This window comes from Primulina tabacum, chromosome 14 (genome assembly GCF_025594145.1).
Source record: "Primulina tabacum isolate GXHZ01 chromosome 14, ASM2559414v2, whole genome shotgun sequence".
NCBI lineage: Eukaryota > Viridiplantae > Streptophyta > Magnoliopsida > Lamiales > Gesneriaceae > Primulina > Primulina tabacum.
Window position 1 is genome coordinate 26521957 of NC_134563.1, and position 19743 is coordinate 26541699.

Below are 19743 nucleotides of genomic sequence, written 5' to 3' on the forward strand. Positions count from 1 at the left end.
TAAAAACTTGTAATTACACAACAACTTATATTTTATACAATTTATTATAAAACATATAATATTTAAACATTTAATAAAACAAAAACTATATATTTATATTATAAAACATTTAATTAATGTACAATTTTTATGTTTATCACACCTCCCAACCAGCTTATTGCTAGTCCCTAGCAATTTAAGCGTTAATATACACTAGTAGAAAAATCGGATTTTACTTCGGCAGGCTTTACTTCGGCAATAATAAATTACGAAGTAATACATTACCAATAACTTCAGTAATAACACAAGCGAAGTAAAATATATTATTTTACTTCGGATGTTTAAAAACACGGGCTTCACTATATTTTTTTATTATATTTTACTTCGGCATATCAATGTTGATGAAGTAAAAAATAAGAAAAATAAGTTCATGCTGAAGTAATAAGATGAACCACGCAGATTAACAAAGGAAACTAAACTATACTGAACAAAAACCGTCGCTGATTAAATCGGCGACGGTTGTTTAAAAAACCGTCGTTATTCGCGATGGATTTTAAAAGACCGTCGCTATTAGCGACGGCTTTTTAGAAACCGTCGCTGATTTATATCAATTATATCATATATCCTTCAGGGACGAGCTCATTAGATCGATCCACATTTTCCTTCAAAATTAACCCTAACACCACGCCGTTCCACTCACCGCCGTTCGCTTCGAACCACCAACACCACCGCCGTTCCACTCACCGAGAGGGAAGCAAAACACCACCACCATCGTTCAAAGCACTGAGACGGAAGAAGCGACTGAGATACACAACCGCCGTCCCCTGCGCCTTTGTTTCTTCTCCATTTTGACTGGAACGATATTTCTTTACCTGTGTTAGTCCGACACCAGTTTCCCGAGGTATGGTATTGATTGGAACGATAATTGGTTAATTTCTTGTTGTCGTACCTCTGTTGAGTTATTTATTGAAAATGGCCACCACCAACCTTATCAGAAGTTTGAAATACATGGTGTTAAGACTTTATAAGTCAAGTGTATTCTAATGTGTTGATCTTTATATGTTCTCCTGCATTGATCTTTTGTTTTCTCGATTTGAGGCATTATGATCTTAGTCGAAAATATGCTACAAATTTTCAAGAATCTTGCAGATTTACTGGCTTGACGGAAAATGGTTTGTTTTTCTTCGGTGTTCTTTTTTTTCCCCTGAATAGTGGGTTGCATGTTTTCTATGCGGCTCACGTGTTGACAGAATTAATGCAAGCGATTGGTAGGTCTTTCGGTACTGTAATTGATATATTGTTGTGTTCAAAGACCCAGTAGTCTATTGTCTTGTATTATCAAGAGCTACTAGTTGAGAAGTCCCTTTCTGTATGACTCAATAGTTTCTGATGAGGTTGGTGGTTGAGATACACACCATTTCTTTGGAGGTGCGTGTTGTTTTCTAAGGCCTTGGTTGTCCGTCTCTGGGTTCTTAATGTTCGGCATTGTCTAAAATATTTGTTGTTGAGATAATGTGTTGTTGTTTATATCTCCTAATCAGATCTTTTTCGATTTATGAAATAAGCGTTACACCAGATCTTTGGATTCAAGAATGGTGCATTAATAAAGAAATTTTGTATGCAACGAAGTTAAAAATTATCTAGAATTAGGAATAGCTAGCAAATTGGTGCCTAATTTGGTAAAAACAATGCCAGGAATAATCTTTTGGTTTTCGTAATTTTTTTCTCTTCTTACACGGTTATCATCATTTTTTCCAGCTTAATGAGGACCCCTCCTTGGAAAGAGGCTATGCCCGGACCATTTCAGACATAACCAGGGAAGTCTGTTGGATTATTTAAAAGGAGGCAACATGTAACTTATGTTCTCTTTGTTATGTTGTACTTATTCTAAACCAAGAATTTTACCCTTGCAATGTTACTTTAGCAGCTAAACCATATTTATCTATATTATTTATAGTATTAAGTTTGAAATACCATATTTTTTGAGATAACGCATATTTGGAGCTACTAGTTAGGATATATTTTATTGTTGAGATAATGTGTTGTTGTTGAGATAATGTGTTGCCATTGGGATATATTTTATTGTTGAGATAATTGATTGAGATGAATTGTTGTCATTGTGATATATTTTATATTAGTGATAAAAAAAGGAAATTTTGTTCCTGATTTTCATATTTTCTGTGTTGTAATCTTAAGCTTTTGTGTTTATTCTGTTTATTGCTGATATATGTTTTGGTTAAAATACTTTCTTTTCATTTGTTTTATTTGGTGGGTTGTTGGTTTTATCAAGAAATTTGAAGCCCAGAAATCATATACGGGAGTATGATTCTGGACTGTAAGTGTTGTCTTTTTTTCAAGATTCTTGTATCATTTCCAAGTGGCACAAATTCAATCTGTTCTTACTTTTAAGTTGATTTCGCTTCTTGAAACAAGAAGTTGGGTTGCTTCAGATTTTGTTGGAGTTTAAGGTGATCTGGTTTTGTCTTTTCCTGTTTTTTTGGTCTATATCTGTCCTCACGCAAATGTAAATGCAACTAACCATCTTGAAGGAATTGACTGGTACTTAACATTGGTTCCCTCATATCGGATTGAACTCGAGACTCTTGTTGTCTGCATTTATTGGTACATGCATCATGTTAATCATATCAAAATTGTCTCATATATTAATTCTTTTACGTTAATCCTCAAATTAATATGGTTTTACTTTTTTGTGACAGCTTGTTCTTCGAAAAAAAATATATTGTACACGGGAAATTCTTATAATTGTTTTTAAGCATGGGTTATATTTGTGTTCCAAGATTAAGTTTTAATTTTCCTAGCTAGCTTGGCGGCTCATCCAGCCTTACGTTTTTTATGTTTTAATAATTATAATTGACACATATTTGCAGGGGCATATCCGAGTTTAGGGCGCGCATTTCTTCACCGGAAATTAAAGACAATTTATGCCTTTTGTTTGTGTTTTGTATGCTTTCGGTTTGATGTGTTATATATGTCTGCGTTACTGGTCCGTGGATAAATAAATTTGTTTGGTGTTCGATATGCTACATCATTTTTCTATTTGGGTGGTGACTTGTTTCAAGTTTTGTGGTTTTTCGAAATTATTTATATAATATCTTGATTAAATTGGTTTAGTAAGTGCAATTGTCTTCATGCAATTGGGGTAATATGTAATGGATGTAGACTAGATGGAAACAACAGGCGCTATCTCAGCTGGAGAGTGGTGACATGTTATGAATTTTTATCCGGTGTTATTTAAAGATGCAAATGAAATAAGTTCGTACTTTCAAATGAAACCTGCCTCTACCAATACCGATATATTTTATATCTGTCAATTTTTATTTGAAATAAAAGAATCTAATGTATTTTATTTTTCAAATTTCAGTTTACAGGATGCATCAAGAACCAATATTACACCCAATGTCAATATGACGAGGTCAGAAGTGAATGGAGTAAATTTGTTTACTCCTATGTAGGTGCTTAGATGGATGGTGTATGTTGGGACAAATATTTTGTTTGTCATTGTGGATTTTTGGATATACTTTTGGTTTTGTGGATACATTTTTTGGGTTACTTGTGGATTGATGAATATGTAATTGTGGATTCGTGGATATTAATAATTTTTAGATGGATAATTTATGAGTTTAATTATATTAGTGTATTAAGTCATATATTGCGAAGTCTTTTTTTAACAATTACTTCATCAAAATAAAAAAAAATAAAGTGTAACAGGTAAATTACTTCGTTGTTATTTGCAAATTGTGAAGTAACATAATATTAAATACTTCGTCAATAAGAAATCAGACGAAGTGATAGAATTAATTTACTTCAACATTGTTCTGTAAAAGCGAAGTTGTTTTGTTCAATTACTTCATCAAAATACAAATTACTGAAGTCTTTCGAACCACTTACTTCGTCACTAAATGTAAATTGTGAGGTAACATAATATAAAATACTTCAACAAATAGGATAAATGCTGAAGTTATAGATTGTATTTACTTCCACAAATATGATAAATTGTGAAGTTGTTTGTGTCTATCACCTCATCAAAATACATAACTACGAAGTCTTTCAGATGAATTACTTCGTCGATTATTGTAAATAATGAAGTAAACTATTATAAACTACTTCGCTAAATAATAACTAAGACGAAGTTATATATAATATATTACTTCATTATTTACAATAATCGATGAAGTAAAACACATTTCTTACTTCGGCACCGGTCCAATTCTGGACCGGTTTTCGAAGGAAAACCGGCCAAAGACTTCAGTATTTTCAATCATACAACTTCGGTTATTATGCGAAGTAAAAGATACATCTATTACTTCACGTCCATATACTTCGGCAATTAACTACCTTATTACTTCATTGAATACGCGAAGTAAAAAGCGATTTTTCTACTAGTGATAGCAATACAAAACATATTGATTAATTTAAATAGAAATGTAATCAAAACTATCTAAGTGTTTAAATTAAATTTGAAAACTGTCAAAGTTATATCAAGATCATCATAATTATAATTAATGAAATAATTTGAGATGATCAATTCAAAGCTTATTTCAGGTAGTTAAATGTACACGGCCTTCAGAAATTCCTAGTAAGAGTCTCAACTCCATATCCTCACAGGTTAATAAATGTTTCAATTTATGGCAACGATTTCTCTTATGGGGTTGGAATACAGATAAATGCTCAGAAAAATGGTTTACAGAATGCAGACAGACAAACGAGCCAAACTAATCAAAAGATAGAAAATCCATTGATTCAAAATCTAGTTGTTCTTGTTATATATTTTTTCCTGATATATATATATATATATTTTTTTCATAACATCATGGATTCAGACTAAGTTTATGCTTCTTGACCACATATTTATTTAATTTGTACAATAAATTTCTCTCTTTCTTTTTTTTTTATGAGAGATATATGGGTCGTAGCATATAACTTAAAAATTACATAGATCTTCAATATCTTTCTTTTTGTATTTTTCTCTTTTTTTTTCAGGAAATATCATTTTTTTTTTTCAAAATAAGAACTCAAGATCTAAACAATAGATAGTCTCTCTCATGATCAATAAAGGCTCGAAAGCTGTTTTCTCAGTCCTCTCCACTCACTCACAAAATATGTGTGAGTTTAAAATTTTAGGCACTCTTATAAGGTATATCTTAGGCCATATACTTTAATACCTGATTTTATCACAATGGTTAATCACTCAAATAGATTTCATAAATCATATTTTTATATTGATCAGAATATTAAAATTGACTTTTTTTTTCAAATAAAAATTTAAACATTTTTAAATAGATTAATGCATGTTCTAATTTACATATTTCAAACATGTAATGTATGACATTTTTGCAAAAATTACTAAGATACAAACAATAAACATGATTTTATTTTAAAATAATATATATATATATATATTTTATTTTTTAAAATTTTTTTTATAAGTTTGTTCTCCCGCCAATCAGAATATGACATTGTCCCTAATGTCAAAATAACTATTAAAAAAGAGTACATAATGAAAGAGATATCGCCTGAATTTTATTGAAGATAACAAACTGAAACAAACGCAAACCAATCCACGACTTTTGAATCAATGATCCAACTTCCTTTTCTTACTGCTTGATTGCGACCAATTGATCTTTGTTATCTCGGATCAGGCTTATGAACAAAAGCTTCCAAATCATCAATTAATTGGTCGGCAGTCGAAGCACAGATGAGCATTCGTCGTGAATTTTCTGAAATGAAATTCTGTTCCACAGCTTTATCAAGAAATGTCAACAAACTGTCATAATAATTATTGATATTCAACAAGCCCACAGGTTTATTATGGATATTAAGTTGTGCCCAAGAAACAGTGTGAAAAATTTCTTCTAATGTACCAAAACCACCTGGTAGTGTGATAAAAGCATCAGAATTTTCAATCATTTGAGTGATTCTTTCATACATAGAAGAAACTTTTAATTCCTCCCCAATCGTAACACCTGTAATATTTCCTTCAGCTAAAGCTGTAGGAATAATACCCAAAACCTGACTACCTCCAAGATGAGCAGATGTTGAAACAGATCCCATTAACCCAATATTACCTCCCCCATATACCAAGTGAATTTTTCTCTCAGCCAATATCTTTCCAAGATTATTCGCTGCTTCTACAAACACTTCATTTTTTCCAGGACTCGACCCACAAAATACACAAATATTTTTCAATGTTTGTGCAGAGGATCCAGCCATGTTTTCAATTTCTTTTTTTGTCTGCGAAAATAGAGAGAAAGATGAGAGATTTTATAGGGGTAATATGTTATCATGACAAAACTATGGGTCACAGCTGTAAACAGAATAAATAGTAAAAACAATAATGACACACATGCATATAAACAGTAGTGTGATTGTGGCTAACAATTTTCCTCTGGTTTTACGTCCAGAAATGGCTTCAACGCCTTCTATGAGTCGAGGATATGCTTCCCATCCAATTTTCTTATAAATTGGCAAACAGGGTCTTTTTTAGTCGGATTCCCAAGACTATGACACTCATCTTGGAATTTTTTCCATAAACGGAGAAGTTCAATATGCACATGTCCACTAGAATGCGTCTCAAGAGTCAATAAGATGTTATCTAAAGACTCCTTACTCAGCCCATTCTTAATGAAACCAATTTTATCTTCTCTGTTATTGGAAACACATCCCAAAGATCTGCATCGTTTGTCACAAGTCTATCTTGCACACTTATGACAAACCCCTAAACTTTTGGCCCTTCGTTTTTTCGCATAAGTGCTTTTTCCTAATCCAGGCAAATACCGAATGAGCAATGATTTTGGAACTTCTCCTCCTAATCGGACCTTAGCTTCTATTACAAGACGAATATCTTCTGGAATTCCTTTTTGCATTAGCAATCTCAATCTTTCACACCTTCCTGCATAAATTTTTCTTAGAACATTTTCAGAAACAGAGGGAAAATATTTACAAAGTTTTGAGAGAATTTCATCCATTTTGAAAAGAAAAGAAATGATTTTTTTTTATTTTTGTATCAGCAATTGTGGGAAACTGATTTAACCGACTATGAGAGTCACGGAGTACCGTTATCCGCCATTTAACCGGGAAAATAAAAAGATTAAGAAAACCTGAAATAAAAACAAACAAACTTAAATGCAACACCAAAAAATAAAAAATAAAAAATCAAGGATCAGAAATGGAAATAAACTCTTCTTGAAAGATTTCATTTTCTAAAAATGGTTTAAGCCTTTGTCCATTTACTTTAAAAATATCACCATTTTTAGGATTTTCAATATCCACAGCTCCATAAGTATACACATGCTTTACAACATATGGACCTGTCCATCTTGATCGTAATTTTCCTAGGAATATGTGAAGTCGAGAATTATAAAGCAAAACTTTTTTACCAATCTCAAAAGATTTTCTAAGAATTGTTTTATCATGAAATGATTTGATTTTTGCTTTATAAATCCTTGAATTCTCATACGCGTCATTTTTGAGTTCATCAAGTTCATTAAGTTGCAATTTACGCAATTTGTTGGCATCATCCATGCTTGAATTTAAAGTTTTGACCGCCCAATAAGCTTTATGTTCCAATTCCACAGGCAAATGACAATGTTTTCCATAAACCAAACTATAGGGAGACATATTCAATGATGTTTTAAAAGCTGTTCGATATGCCCAAAGTGCATCATTAAGTCGCAGAGACCAATCTTTTCTATTTGAGTTAACAGTTTTTTTCAAAATTTGTTTTATCTCCCTATTAGCTAATTCAACTTGTCCATTTGTTTGAGGATGATAAGGAGTAGTTACTTTATGAGTAATACCATATTTTTTCATTAATGAAGCAAATAGTTTATTAACAAAATGAGTTCCCCCATCACTTATCATGGCTCGAGGAATTCCAAATCTACTAAAAATATTTTCTTTTAAAAATTTGATGACGATTTTATGATCATTTGTTCGACATGGAATTGCCTCTATCCATTTGGAAACATAATCAACTACAACTAAAATATACAAGTATCCAAAAGACGGTGGAAAAGGTCCCATAAAATCTATTCCCCAACAATCAAAGATTTCAATTTCAATAATAGGATTCAAAGGCATCATATTTCTTTTTGAAATCACACCCAATTTTTGACAATTTTCACAGATCTTGCAGAGTTCGTGGGTGTCTTTAAACAAAGTGGGCCAATAAAATCCACACTGCAAGATTTTTGCAGCTGTTTTCTTTGAAGAAAAATGTCCTCCGCATGCTTCTGAATGACAAAATTTAATGACACTACTTACCTCATTGTCGGGTATGCAACGTCGAAAAATTTGATCCGGACAATACTTGAACAGATGCGGATCATCCCAATAAAAGTTTTTTACCTCATTCAAAAATTTTCTTTTATCTTGAGAACTCCATTGCGGTGGCATTTTTTTCTGTCACAAGAAAATTTACTTTGTTAGCAAACCAAGGTGTAGTAGTAACTGAAAATAGATGTTCATCAGAAAAATTATCGTTAATTGGTGTCATTTCACAAGATGATCATGTTACTAGTCTCGATAAATGAGTCGTTGCTCCAATCAAATAAGAACGAAATTTATCTAATGCAAATATTACAGCAAGTAGTTCTTTTTCAGTTGTGGAGTAATTCATTTGAGCATTGTTTAAAGTTCTACTAGCATAATATATCACATAAGGCTTACCGTTTCTTCTTTGATCCAATACTGCACCGAATGCATAATCACTCGCATCGCACATGATTTCAAATGGTAAAGACCAATCAGGAGGTTGCATGATAGGAGCTGATGTTAAATGTCGAATGATTTTATCAAAAGCATTTTGACATTCTTGAGTTCACTCAAATGCAGTGTCTTTTGTTAAGAGGTTACAAATGGGTTTAGAGATTAAATTAAAGTCCTTTATAAACCTCCTATAAAATCCAGCATGTCCCAAAAATGAGTGAATTTCTTTAATGGTTTTTGGAGGGGGTAAATTGGCAATGACATCAACTTTTGCTTTATCAACTTCAATTCCATTAGATGACACGACATGTCCCAAAACAATTCCAGAAGTAATCATGTAATGACATTTTTCCCAATTTAAAATAAGAACTTTTTCCTCGCATCTTTTTAAAACTTTTTCCAAATTTTCAAGACAATTATCAAATTTATTCCCAAAGACAATTAAATCATCCATGAAAATTTCCAAACAATTTTCAACCATGTCGCAAAAAATGCTTAGCATACATCTTTGAAATGTTGCTGGGGCATTGCATAATCCAAATGGCATCCTTCTAAATGCAAATGTTCCAAAAGGACATGTGAATGTAGTTTTATCTTGATCTTCGAGTGCAACGGGAATTTGATAATAACCTGAATATCCATCAAGAAAACAGTAGTATGGATGACCTGCTACTCTTTCTAAAATTTGATCCAAAAATGGTAATGGAAAATGATCTTTTCTAGTGGCGTCATTTAATTTTCTATAATCAATACACATCCGCCAACTAGATGGGACTCGACTTGTTAACAATTCACCTTTTCATTTTTTATCACTGTGATGCCAGATTTTTTTGGAACTACTTGCGTTGGGCTTACCCACTTACTATCAGAAATATGGTAGATAATCCCAACATCAAGTAGTTTGAGAACTTCAGTTTTCATAACATCTTTCATGTGTGGATTTAATCTCCTTTGTGGTTGTTGAGATGTTTTAGCATTTTCTTCTAAATGAATTTTGTGTGTGCAAATTAGTGGATTAATGCCCTTGAGATCTTTTAGTGTCCAACCAATTGCATTTTTATGTCTTTTAAGCATATCAACTAATTTACCTTCTTGATCACTTTTAGTTTGGAAGAAATTACCACCGGATATGTTTCGTCTTCTCCAAGAAATGCATACTTCAATTCTTCTGACAAGGGTTTTAACTCCAATATGGGTGGTTCGTTTTTGCTCTCATATTTTGCATCAAATTCTTTCTCTGATCCTGGTAACGAGTGATACCTGATAAAATCATTAAGATGAATTTCAATATTTTCTTTAACAGTTTCAATTGAACAAATATCTAATTGATCACGAGTACTCTCTTCTTGAATGTTTTCTTCCACAAGAGTTTCAATAAGATTTTCATCTTCACTTTCATCTCCTTTGTCATGTGGTTGCTTACAAAGATTAAAAACATTGAGCTCCAAGGTCATGTTACCAAATGACAACTTCATTATTCCATTCCTGCAATTTATAAGAGCATTAGAAGTTGCTAAAAATGGACGACCCAGAATTACAGGAATTGCATTACAAGCTTCGATAGGTTGTGTATCTAAAACTATGAAATCGACAGGATATACAAAGTTATCAACTTGGACCAATATGTCTTCTACCATACCTCTTGGCACTTTAACAGATCTATCGGCAAGTAAAAGTGTTACCAAAGTAGATTTTAACTTGCCTAGATTGAGTTCTTGATAAAATGAATATTGAAGTAAATTCACACTAGCTCCAAGATCAAGCAAGGCTTTTTTAATCTTTCGTTCTCCAATAATACATGAAATAGTAGGACAACCAGGGTCTTTGTATTTCAAAGTATTATTATTTTGAATGATTGCACTTACTTGTTTGGCTAAAAATGCTTTCTTTTTCACATTCAATTTTCTTTTCACAGTGCACAAGTCTTTCAAAAATTTGGCATATGATGGTACCTGTTTTATTGCATCTAATAAAGGAATATTAACTTTTACTTGTTTAAAAATATCATATATATCAGAATTCAAATTTGATTTTTTTTGAATTTTTCAATGCATGAGGGAATGGTGGTGACACTGTCTGTTGAACCTCCTCTTCGCAAGTTATGGGTTCCACTTCCTTACCCTTTGGAGTTGATTTATCATCATCTTCACAAGGTTCAAGAATGGATTTTTCCAAAACCTTACCACTTCAAAGGGTAATAACAGATTTTACCTGATCCATCGGTTGAGTTCCAGAAGTTCCAGTTTGTGAATGATGATCCTTGGGATTAGGCAGAGGTTGTGAAGGAAATTTACCTTTTTCATGAACATTAAGTGCAGATGCAAATTTAGCGACAGTATCTTTCAAATCTGTCATGGTTTGAGCAGTTTGAGTATTGATAGGCTCTTGCTTTGCAATGAAAGAATTAAATGTATCTTCAAAATTTCTTTTAGGTGGAGAAACATAAGGTGCATAATTTTGAAAATTTTGTTGATTTTGGAAATGTGGTTGTGAAAATTGTGCAGCATTATCATTCCTCCAACTAAAATTTGGATGATTTCGCCAACCTGGATTGTAATTTTGAGAAAATGGTTCAAAATCTGGCCTTTTGAAATTGTTCAAAACATTGGCTTGTTCATGGAGACATTCTTTAAAAGAGGGCAAAAGTGGGACAATCTTTTGTAAAATGATCACTTGTATCACAGATGTGACACGCAATTTGTTGAACAGATTTTAATTGACCATTCTTTTTCAATTCAAGTGCCTCAACTTTTCTGACCAAAGAGGTAAATCTAGCTTGAATATCATGTTCATCTTTGAGAATGTACATACCTCCACCAGATATAGGAGATTGAATCTTGTTTGATGGTTCGATTGTACCTATAGTGTCCCAATTTTGAGCATTTTCAGCTAATGAATCGAGATACTCAATTGCCTCATTTGGATCTTTATCTTCAAATGTTCCATTACACATAAATTCAACCATTTGCCTATCTTTAGGTGTTAAGCCTTCATAAAATTGAGAAACAACTCTCCAAATTTCAAAACCATGATGTGGACAAAGATTAAGCAATTCTTTGTATCTATCCCAACACTGATAAAAAGTTTCTCCTTGTTTTTGAGTGAAAGTGATGATTTGCCTTTTGAAAGAATTTGTTCTATGAGATGGAAAAAACTTTTTCAAAAATTGTTGTTGCAAATCATCCCAAGTTCGAATGGATCCCGATCTAAGATTTTGTAGCCAAGTTTTAGCTTTATCTTTTAAAGAAAAAGGAAAAAACTTAAGTCGAATGGTGTTCATGCTACAATTTAGATCATTATATGTGTTGTACATTTTTTAAACTCTCGTAAATGCATGTATGGATTTTCAAAATCTAAGCCATGAAAATTGGGTAAAAGTTGGATAATACCAGGCTTAAAATTGAAATGAGATGCATCAGGGGGAAAAACTAGACATGAAGGTGCACTAGTACGTGTAGGATTCATGTGATCTCTAAGTATTCTTCGTCTATCATGATCATGTTGAGATTGAATTTCATCTTCATTTTCTTGGATGTGTTCTTCCGCCATGTTTTGTAAAAATAAAGGGTTATTTCGAATGAGTCAACCACTAAGTGTACGTGACCAAATGCTCATGCAAATGCAAATGCAAAAGAATAAAAACACACAAAAGCAATAAAAATTCAAATAAAGAAAAATAAACTATAAACGAAATTAAATAGACTTGAAATTAAATTATACTTCCCCGGCAACGGCGCCAAAAACTTGTCGCGGCTTTGATTGTTGCACTCCAAGAGCAGGTTGTCCACAAGTAGTATAATTCGATGAGTTCGAATATCATATCCACGAGAAAGCTAAGGTAATTACAAGTCCACTACAATGTCTTTTTATTTTTATTTTTTTTAGTTGTTTGAATATTTAATTGGTAATTTTTAATTGTTCAAATTTTAATTAAGTAGTTGAGATTAAAGGATCCACATTTGGTATTTTAATTAAGTTAACATTTACGAACATTATTGAAATCCACTTAATAAAATGGTTCCAATATATTAAATAATCATATTTATATTATGTTATATATTATTATCTTATAAGTATATAATATATACCAAAACTTATAAATGTTGTCAAGTATTTATTGTGCTATATATATATTTGTAAACACTAAATCAAGGTTCCCACTTTAAATGGTTGGTAAAACCAAACTAACATTTAAATGGTACCAAAAAATTAATATTATGATATATTTATATATAGTAAATCAAGGTTCCCACTTTAAATGGTTGGTAAAACCAAACAAACATTTAAATGGTTCCAAGTAATTTAATATTATAATATATTCATATATAATAAATCAAGGCATCCACTTTAAATGGTTGGTAATACCAAATTAACATTTAAATGGTTCCAAGAATTTAGTGTAACATATAGCAACAATAAATCAAAACTCCCACTTATAAATAGGGTATAAAAATGCTTAAAGAAATAAATATAACATAAACAATAAATAAGGATTAAATAATATAAAACATAGATTCTTACCTTTTAGTAACCTTATTATCATGCCAAGAGTTTCACCTTTTCATCTCAACTTTAGGAAGTTAGCTATTCATTATTCAAAGTGTAAAACTTTTAATATGAAATTAACATGCTAATTATATTTAAATGAAGAAATAAAGGAAAAATATAGAGAGAAATATTATGAACTCAAAGGTTTGTTCATAGAATGAGGGATATCTCAATACATTACAATGCACCCCTATTTATAGCCAAATTTGGGGAGACAACCACAAATAAAATATTATTTTTTTTACACATAAGTCTTCATTGGTGTTCTAAGATATTATATTATATTACACATCACTTTTGAAAATCTTCTTCTCCGAATTTGCTTCTTCACATAAAAAGAAACATGTGGATAATTGAGTTGTCTAGTTGTGGTATTTTTTTCAAACCATTTGACCAAGTAATTTGAGAGATATGGTCAAAATACTAGTGCATCGTAAAACTGCCACTCCTTTGGTAACTTTATTTGTTGCTTAATTTGATCCCAATTGTGAGAGGATTTTTATCTCATGCTTGCCACCAATATTGTAGATATTAACATCAACTTTCTACAGGTCCAAGAATCATATTAATCCCATTTGCAACGGCAATTTTATTCTTGTTTTATCGAACCTGTAAAAAATAGTAAAAACTTGTAATTACACAACAAATTATATTTTATACAATTTATTATAAAACATATAATATTTAAAAATTTTAATAAAACAAAAACTATATATTTATATTATAAAACATTTAATTAATGTACAATTTTTATGTTTATCAGGAACGTTGTCTTGTGAATATCAGATTCTTTCACTTTCAATTGATAGTATCCAAAACGCAGATCAATCTTAGAAAATATCGATGCTCCCTGCAATTGATCAAATAAATCTTCAATTCTTGGCAGTGGATACTTATTCTTGATGGTGACCCTATTAAGCTCTCGATAATCAATGCAGAGAGGCTTAATACCATCTTTCTTTTTTACAAATAATACCGGTGCGCCCCATTGGGAATAACTAGGGCGAATAAAACCTTTGTTTAGCAATTCTTGGATTTGATCTTTTAATTCTTTCATTTCGGCAGGTGCTAGACGATAAGGTGCTTTATATATCGGTATTGTGCCCGGCATTAGTTCAATAGAGAATTCCACCTCACGATCGGGTGGGATGCCAGAAACGTCCTCGGGAAAGACGCTAGGAAATCTCTGACAATATCAACATCTTCTAACTTCTGACTGATAGGAGCATGTGTGGTAGTGACACATGCTAGAAAAGCTTGGCATCCACGTCTAATAAGTTTTCTCGCACATAGACAAGAGATAATGTACGGCATTTGTTTGTTTTTCGCCGTCTCAAAGACAAAAGATTTACCACTAGGCGGTCGAATAGACACTGATAGCTGACGAAAATCAATCGAAGCTCCGTTCGCTGATAACCCATCCATACCGAGTATAATGTCAAATTCAGGCATAGGAAGCACAATAAGATCTGCCCGAATCACATCTTTGAATAAACGAAGCTCCAGATTCTTGACAATTTTAGAAGTGAGCATTAGATCACCGGAAGGAATAGAAACTTTGAAACCCAAACCCATATCTTCAGGAATAATATTCAGTCTTTTGATGAAGGTTTCAGATATGAAGGAATGTGTAGTTCCTGAATCTAGTAGTACATAGGTTGCTACACCTTGAATAATAATCCTCCCTTCGGAAAAACGTCTTTTAAATCTTTTCATGTTGAAGGTTAAGGAATTTCTATCATTATTCTCCCAAATTTAATGTGAAGATTACGCGTTGAACTTAAGCATTTCTTAAAAAATGCTTTTTAGCCCTTCAATTTTTCGAAATTTGCATTTTAGTCCCAAAATTTTTGAATATTTGCATTTTAATCCTCATATTTTCAAAAATTTACAATTTTGGTCCCTTAAATTTTGAAAATTACGTTTTTGACACTTAAGAATTCGAAAATTGCATTTGAGTCCCTTATCTTTTCGGAATTTTGCATTTTGGTCCTTGATTTTTATGAAAATTGCACTTTAGAACTCTCTAAAATTCGAAACCCCTATAAAACCCTTAGATATGTTTTTTTTTTAATTTTGGCCTTAAAACCTTTATTGAAAATATTACACCCTTCACATAAATTAAGACACAAAATTTCAATACCACTTCCCGTGGTTTCTAAAATCATATCTTAAATTCTAACTATGGTAGAGCATGCAACCTAATTTTCACTAGGTTAATCTTTATCCCAATTTAATTCTAATAACCAATTTAACATTTCATACAATTTAAAAGCAATATAAAAATGTTAAATGACTAGGTTACCCGTGATAAGCATAGTGTCTGCCTCATCCTCTGCTTCTTCAGCATTCATAACATATGCTCTTCCAACAGTAGGTGCATTCTTCTTCGGGCAATCAGCAGCTTTGTGCCCTTCTCCCCTGCATATGAAGCACTTAGTAGTACCTCACACACATGGTCCATAGTGTAGTCGATTGCACTTCTTGAATGGTAGTCCTTCTGTAGATTTTGGTGTTGTAGATGGTGGCTTTTGCTGTCCTTGTTTGTTGACTTGACATTGGGCTTTTGAGGCCCTTGAGGTCTAGGAGGACCCATATATGGCTTCTTGTTTGACTGATTATTATTCTGGTGGTGTTGTCTCTTGCGCTGCATCTCAAACTCAATGTCTTTTAAAGATTGCTCGGATTGAAATGCATAAGTAGTAGCAGTAGCATAATCCACGGGACGCATCATCATAACATTATTATGTATGGTAGGTCGTAGACCATCCATGAAGTGTCTAAGCTTCTCTGCAGCATCCCTCGCAATAAGGGGTATAAAGTGACAACCTCTATCAAATTTCTTCACAAATTCAGCAACATATTCGTCTCCTTGACAGAGAGTCATAAATTCCCTCTTCAATCGCCCTGTAACATCAGCAGTAAAATACTTCTCGTAGAATATCTCTTTGAATTGAACCCATGTAAGTGTTGCAAGATTAACACCATGCTTGGCTCCTTCCCACCATAAAGAAGCATTATATCTAAATAGATAAGTGGCACAACTCACACGGTCCGCATACCCCATATCCAGATAACGAAAGTGTACTTCAAGTGCACGAATCCATGACTCAGCAGCAAAGGGATCTGCGGTGCCAGAAAATTCCTTCGGCCCTATCCTCCGGAACTTATCATACACGTCATGATGTGGCCTAGGTTCTTGCTCTAACTGCTGTAACTGCTGCTGCTGTAACTACTGCTCGAAGAAACGAGTCATCCCCTCTAAGGCACGAGTAGCAGCATCCTAATTAGGAGGCAGGGGTGCATTAACATTCTGATCCTCGGAGGTCTCTGTCTATCTATCAAGAGGTGCGCGTCTAGGAGGTATTATATCTGAATGTTTTCCAAATTTTAACGTAACCAACATGCATTTAAATCTAAGTTTTCCAATCATGTGACATATCCTAATTCATTTAGCAATTTAAGCATATATACTCAAAAAGCTAGTAAACATGTAACGTAAACATATTATTCATGTAATCATGCAGGTAACATCATATTAAATCACATAAAGCATGTAAAACTTACAAATTGAGGCTTGACGACTAGTCTTCCCGGCGCTGATGGTGGCACAACTCTTTACAGAACTATTGCTCTGATACCAACTGAAACATCTGCTATTCATTTTGCTTAAAAAGTACTAGAATGTTTTTTTTTAAACCTTTACTATTCGGCCGATGCATATACATATACACACAAAATATTTTTGCACCATTTTTTAAAATAAAACAACCAACTAGTATTTGAAAAGTCCAAGGAAATCGTCAAATCGTCAAACATTTTACCAAACCTAAAAAGCAATAAGTTTGAAAAGTACAGCCCATACTAAACCTCTCAAAACCCTCTCACAGCATAAATAAAAATCTTAAAAATCTTTAACGTAAATCATAAACTTAAATGCGGAAAGTAGAAGCGCTGGTCCTCGGGTTATGTGCACCTTCAGTCCAGTTAGGTCAACCATCAAGACCTCTTATAATGTTATTATCATAATCACCTGCATCAATCACACCTAGTGAGTCTAAAGACTCAATACGTCATATTCTTGATAACAAATAATACGTATACAGATAACATACAAAAGTGAAAAATACTTGTACTTAAAATAACATTTTCATAATAATGCATTACTTCAAACATAAACTTTTTCATAAACATATTCATATTCATATTCATATTCATATTCGTGTTTGTTGAATTCAAATCGTGATTGTGACTCGTATTCGTATTTGTATTGGACGATGGATCCATCTATAAAACCACAGTACTGGGCTGTGGGGACACCAGAAACACTCTCACCGGTCAACGTATTAACATATTAACGTATCCGTATCCGATTCCAAGGAAACACGATCGTCGGGCTCCTACTGGGACCATAACCCTCTTGATATCTCCAACATATCATCGTATAAGTCACAATCCCTTCACGTCCTTCAACATTTCGTACTTCTATCACTTAATAAAAACATGTATATAATATTGTTTTTCTTTTAAACCAAGCATGCAACATATCTTTTAAATGTCTATAATTAAACCATAAAAATCCATGGACATTTAAAAATCATAATTTAACATAAAAAAATTCATAAACATTTAAAATAATCATATTAACCGTTTTACCCCTAAAATAATCATAAAACAACATTCAGGATACCGCCATGACGTTTACTAATTTTCTGGTGTAAAATTACCGTTTTACCCCTAGACGTAAAATTTCTCGAATTTGATTTTTATTAATTTCATTAACTCTAACATGTCCCAAATAATTATTTAAGCTTAAATTAAATTCGCATAATTTTATTTAGCTTAAATACTAGACTTTTTAATTAATTCTTAATTAGTCGTTTTGAAGACGTTTTAATCCCGAAAAATTCCAAACTTTAACATAAAATTTCTGAATTCAAAACTTTGACTTTTTATATTATTGTAGCCCTCGTGAACCATAACTCGACCCCTGTGAGCTGTGTTTCGATTAATTTGCTCAAAGAAAACCCTAACTTGACCCATAAAAGTTAGCCCCGAGCCATGGTCCGATTTCACGAGCCACCCTCAAACCATGCTGGACCAAACCCTGAACAACCCCTCTGGACATCCTCCTGGACCCTTGGAACCCATGGACTAGACCCCTAGCTCGAAACCGAAGGCACACAACCAGCTGCAAAAGTGACCGAGAACTCCCTATAGACATAGGACCCTTCATGCACGCCTATGACCTAACCCACCAAGCCAGCCCTTGAACCAGCCCTTCAAGCACCTTCCTAGGATGCTAAGGACTCACCCTAGCCCAGCCCTAAGCCCCCAGGCCGAGCCATCTATTAGAATAGGTGTCCGTCGAGCCAAGTGTTGGCCGAGGGTTCATGTTTAAACATTATGTATAAACAATCTTTATTTTAATAATATTTTAAATTATTGTTTTGGCACTTCTTTATCTGTATACCCATACTAGTTGCATAGATAAAGCCCTTAAATATACAAATATTAGAAAGAATATGAGATGCTCATATGATGAGTATCATGAAACTCATATTTGGAATACTGTATATTCTAAACAGTTCCTAGTCGATTCAGCCGCCGCTAAGAAGGATATAGGCCGCTCGAGTGGTTCTCACTTATCGAGTGGAAACGTCCTAGTTTATGGTTGTACACCATTAGTCCTTATGACCCGGGACAACATTGAGACTCTATGTGCTAGCATTACACTTTGACTTGTTTACCGACTCTCATGGGGTCATCAGGTGGCAAGGTTGGGTGTTTTGTCGAAACATATAGGAGTCGATGCATTGTAGTCGGGGATTCACCGCTTACCTTCGGGTATGGATATCCTATGTGATATCATGTGTATGTAGTATGAAATCTCTGATCAGAGTATGGTGGTAATTATGAAACGGGTTTCAAAGATTACACCATCGATGCAACTACAACATGACACATAGTATCGATTCATTGACAACTCTCGATAAACCAATGGTTGTCGAATCGGTCGGGATATATGAGTTGAAGGGACCGTACTGTACGCTAACCATAATTGAATGGTTCTTGCAGGCACTATCATTTGTGATACCTAGGGAATCATGTAAGCGATGCTGCTAGGCGTTTAACATGATTGGTTGGGTACTATCAGACTTGAGTTCTGACGTTCTTGTTATCAAGGAGTTGATAATTAAGAATGGGGCAATTGGGGTATGCTCGTATAAGGACATGTTTAGTCCGAATCACATGGAGATGTGAACCCACGGCTAGTTGTATCAATGAACCATTGAGGGTCACACAAGTATTAGCTTTCTAGATCCCGTTGAGAAGTAACATAGTTCAATGTGTTGAACGGCTTATAAATGAGTTTATAAGCGTAAGGAAAAATAGAAGTATGACTTCTATGAGGGAAATGTAACTTTTAATTTATGGAAGTGTTCCTAAATTAAAAGTTGGCCAAATAAATAATGTATTTGAAAATTG

General features: G+C 33.1%; 1 protein-coding gene across 1 annotated transcript in view; it reads left to right on the top strand.

Moving 5' to 3' along the window:
* The window catches only part of LOC142525330 (uncharacterized), a 72080-nt gene extending 68515 nt beyond the window's left edge, over nucleotides 1–3565 (top strand). Inside the window, exon 5 of the mRNA XM_075629592.1 lies at nucleotides 3362–3565. Coding sequence (XP_075485707.1) covers nucleotides 3362–3460 — 99 coding nt within the window. The 3' untranslated portion in view covers nucleotides 3461–3565. The remainder of the gene's footprint in view (nucleotides 1–3361) is intronic.
* The last annotated feature ends 16178 nt before the right edge of the window (nucleotides 3566–19743 follow it).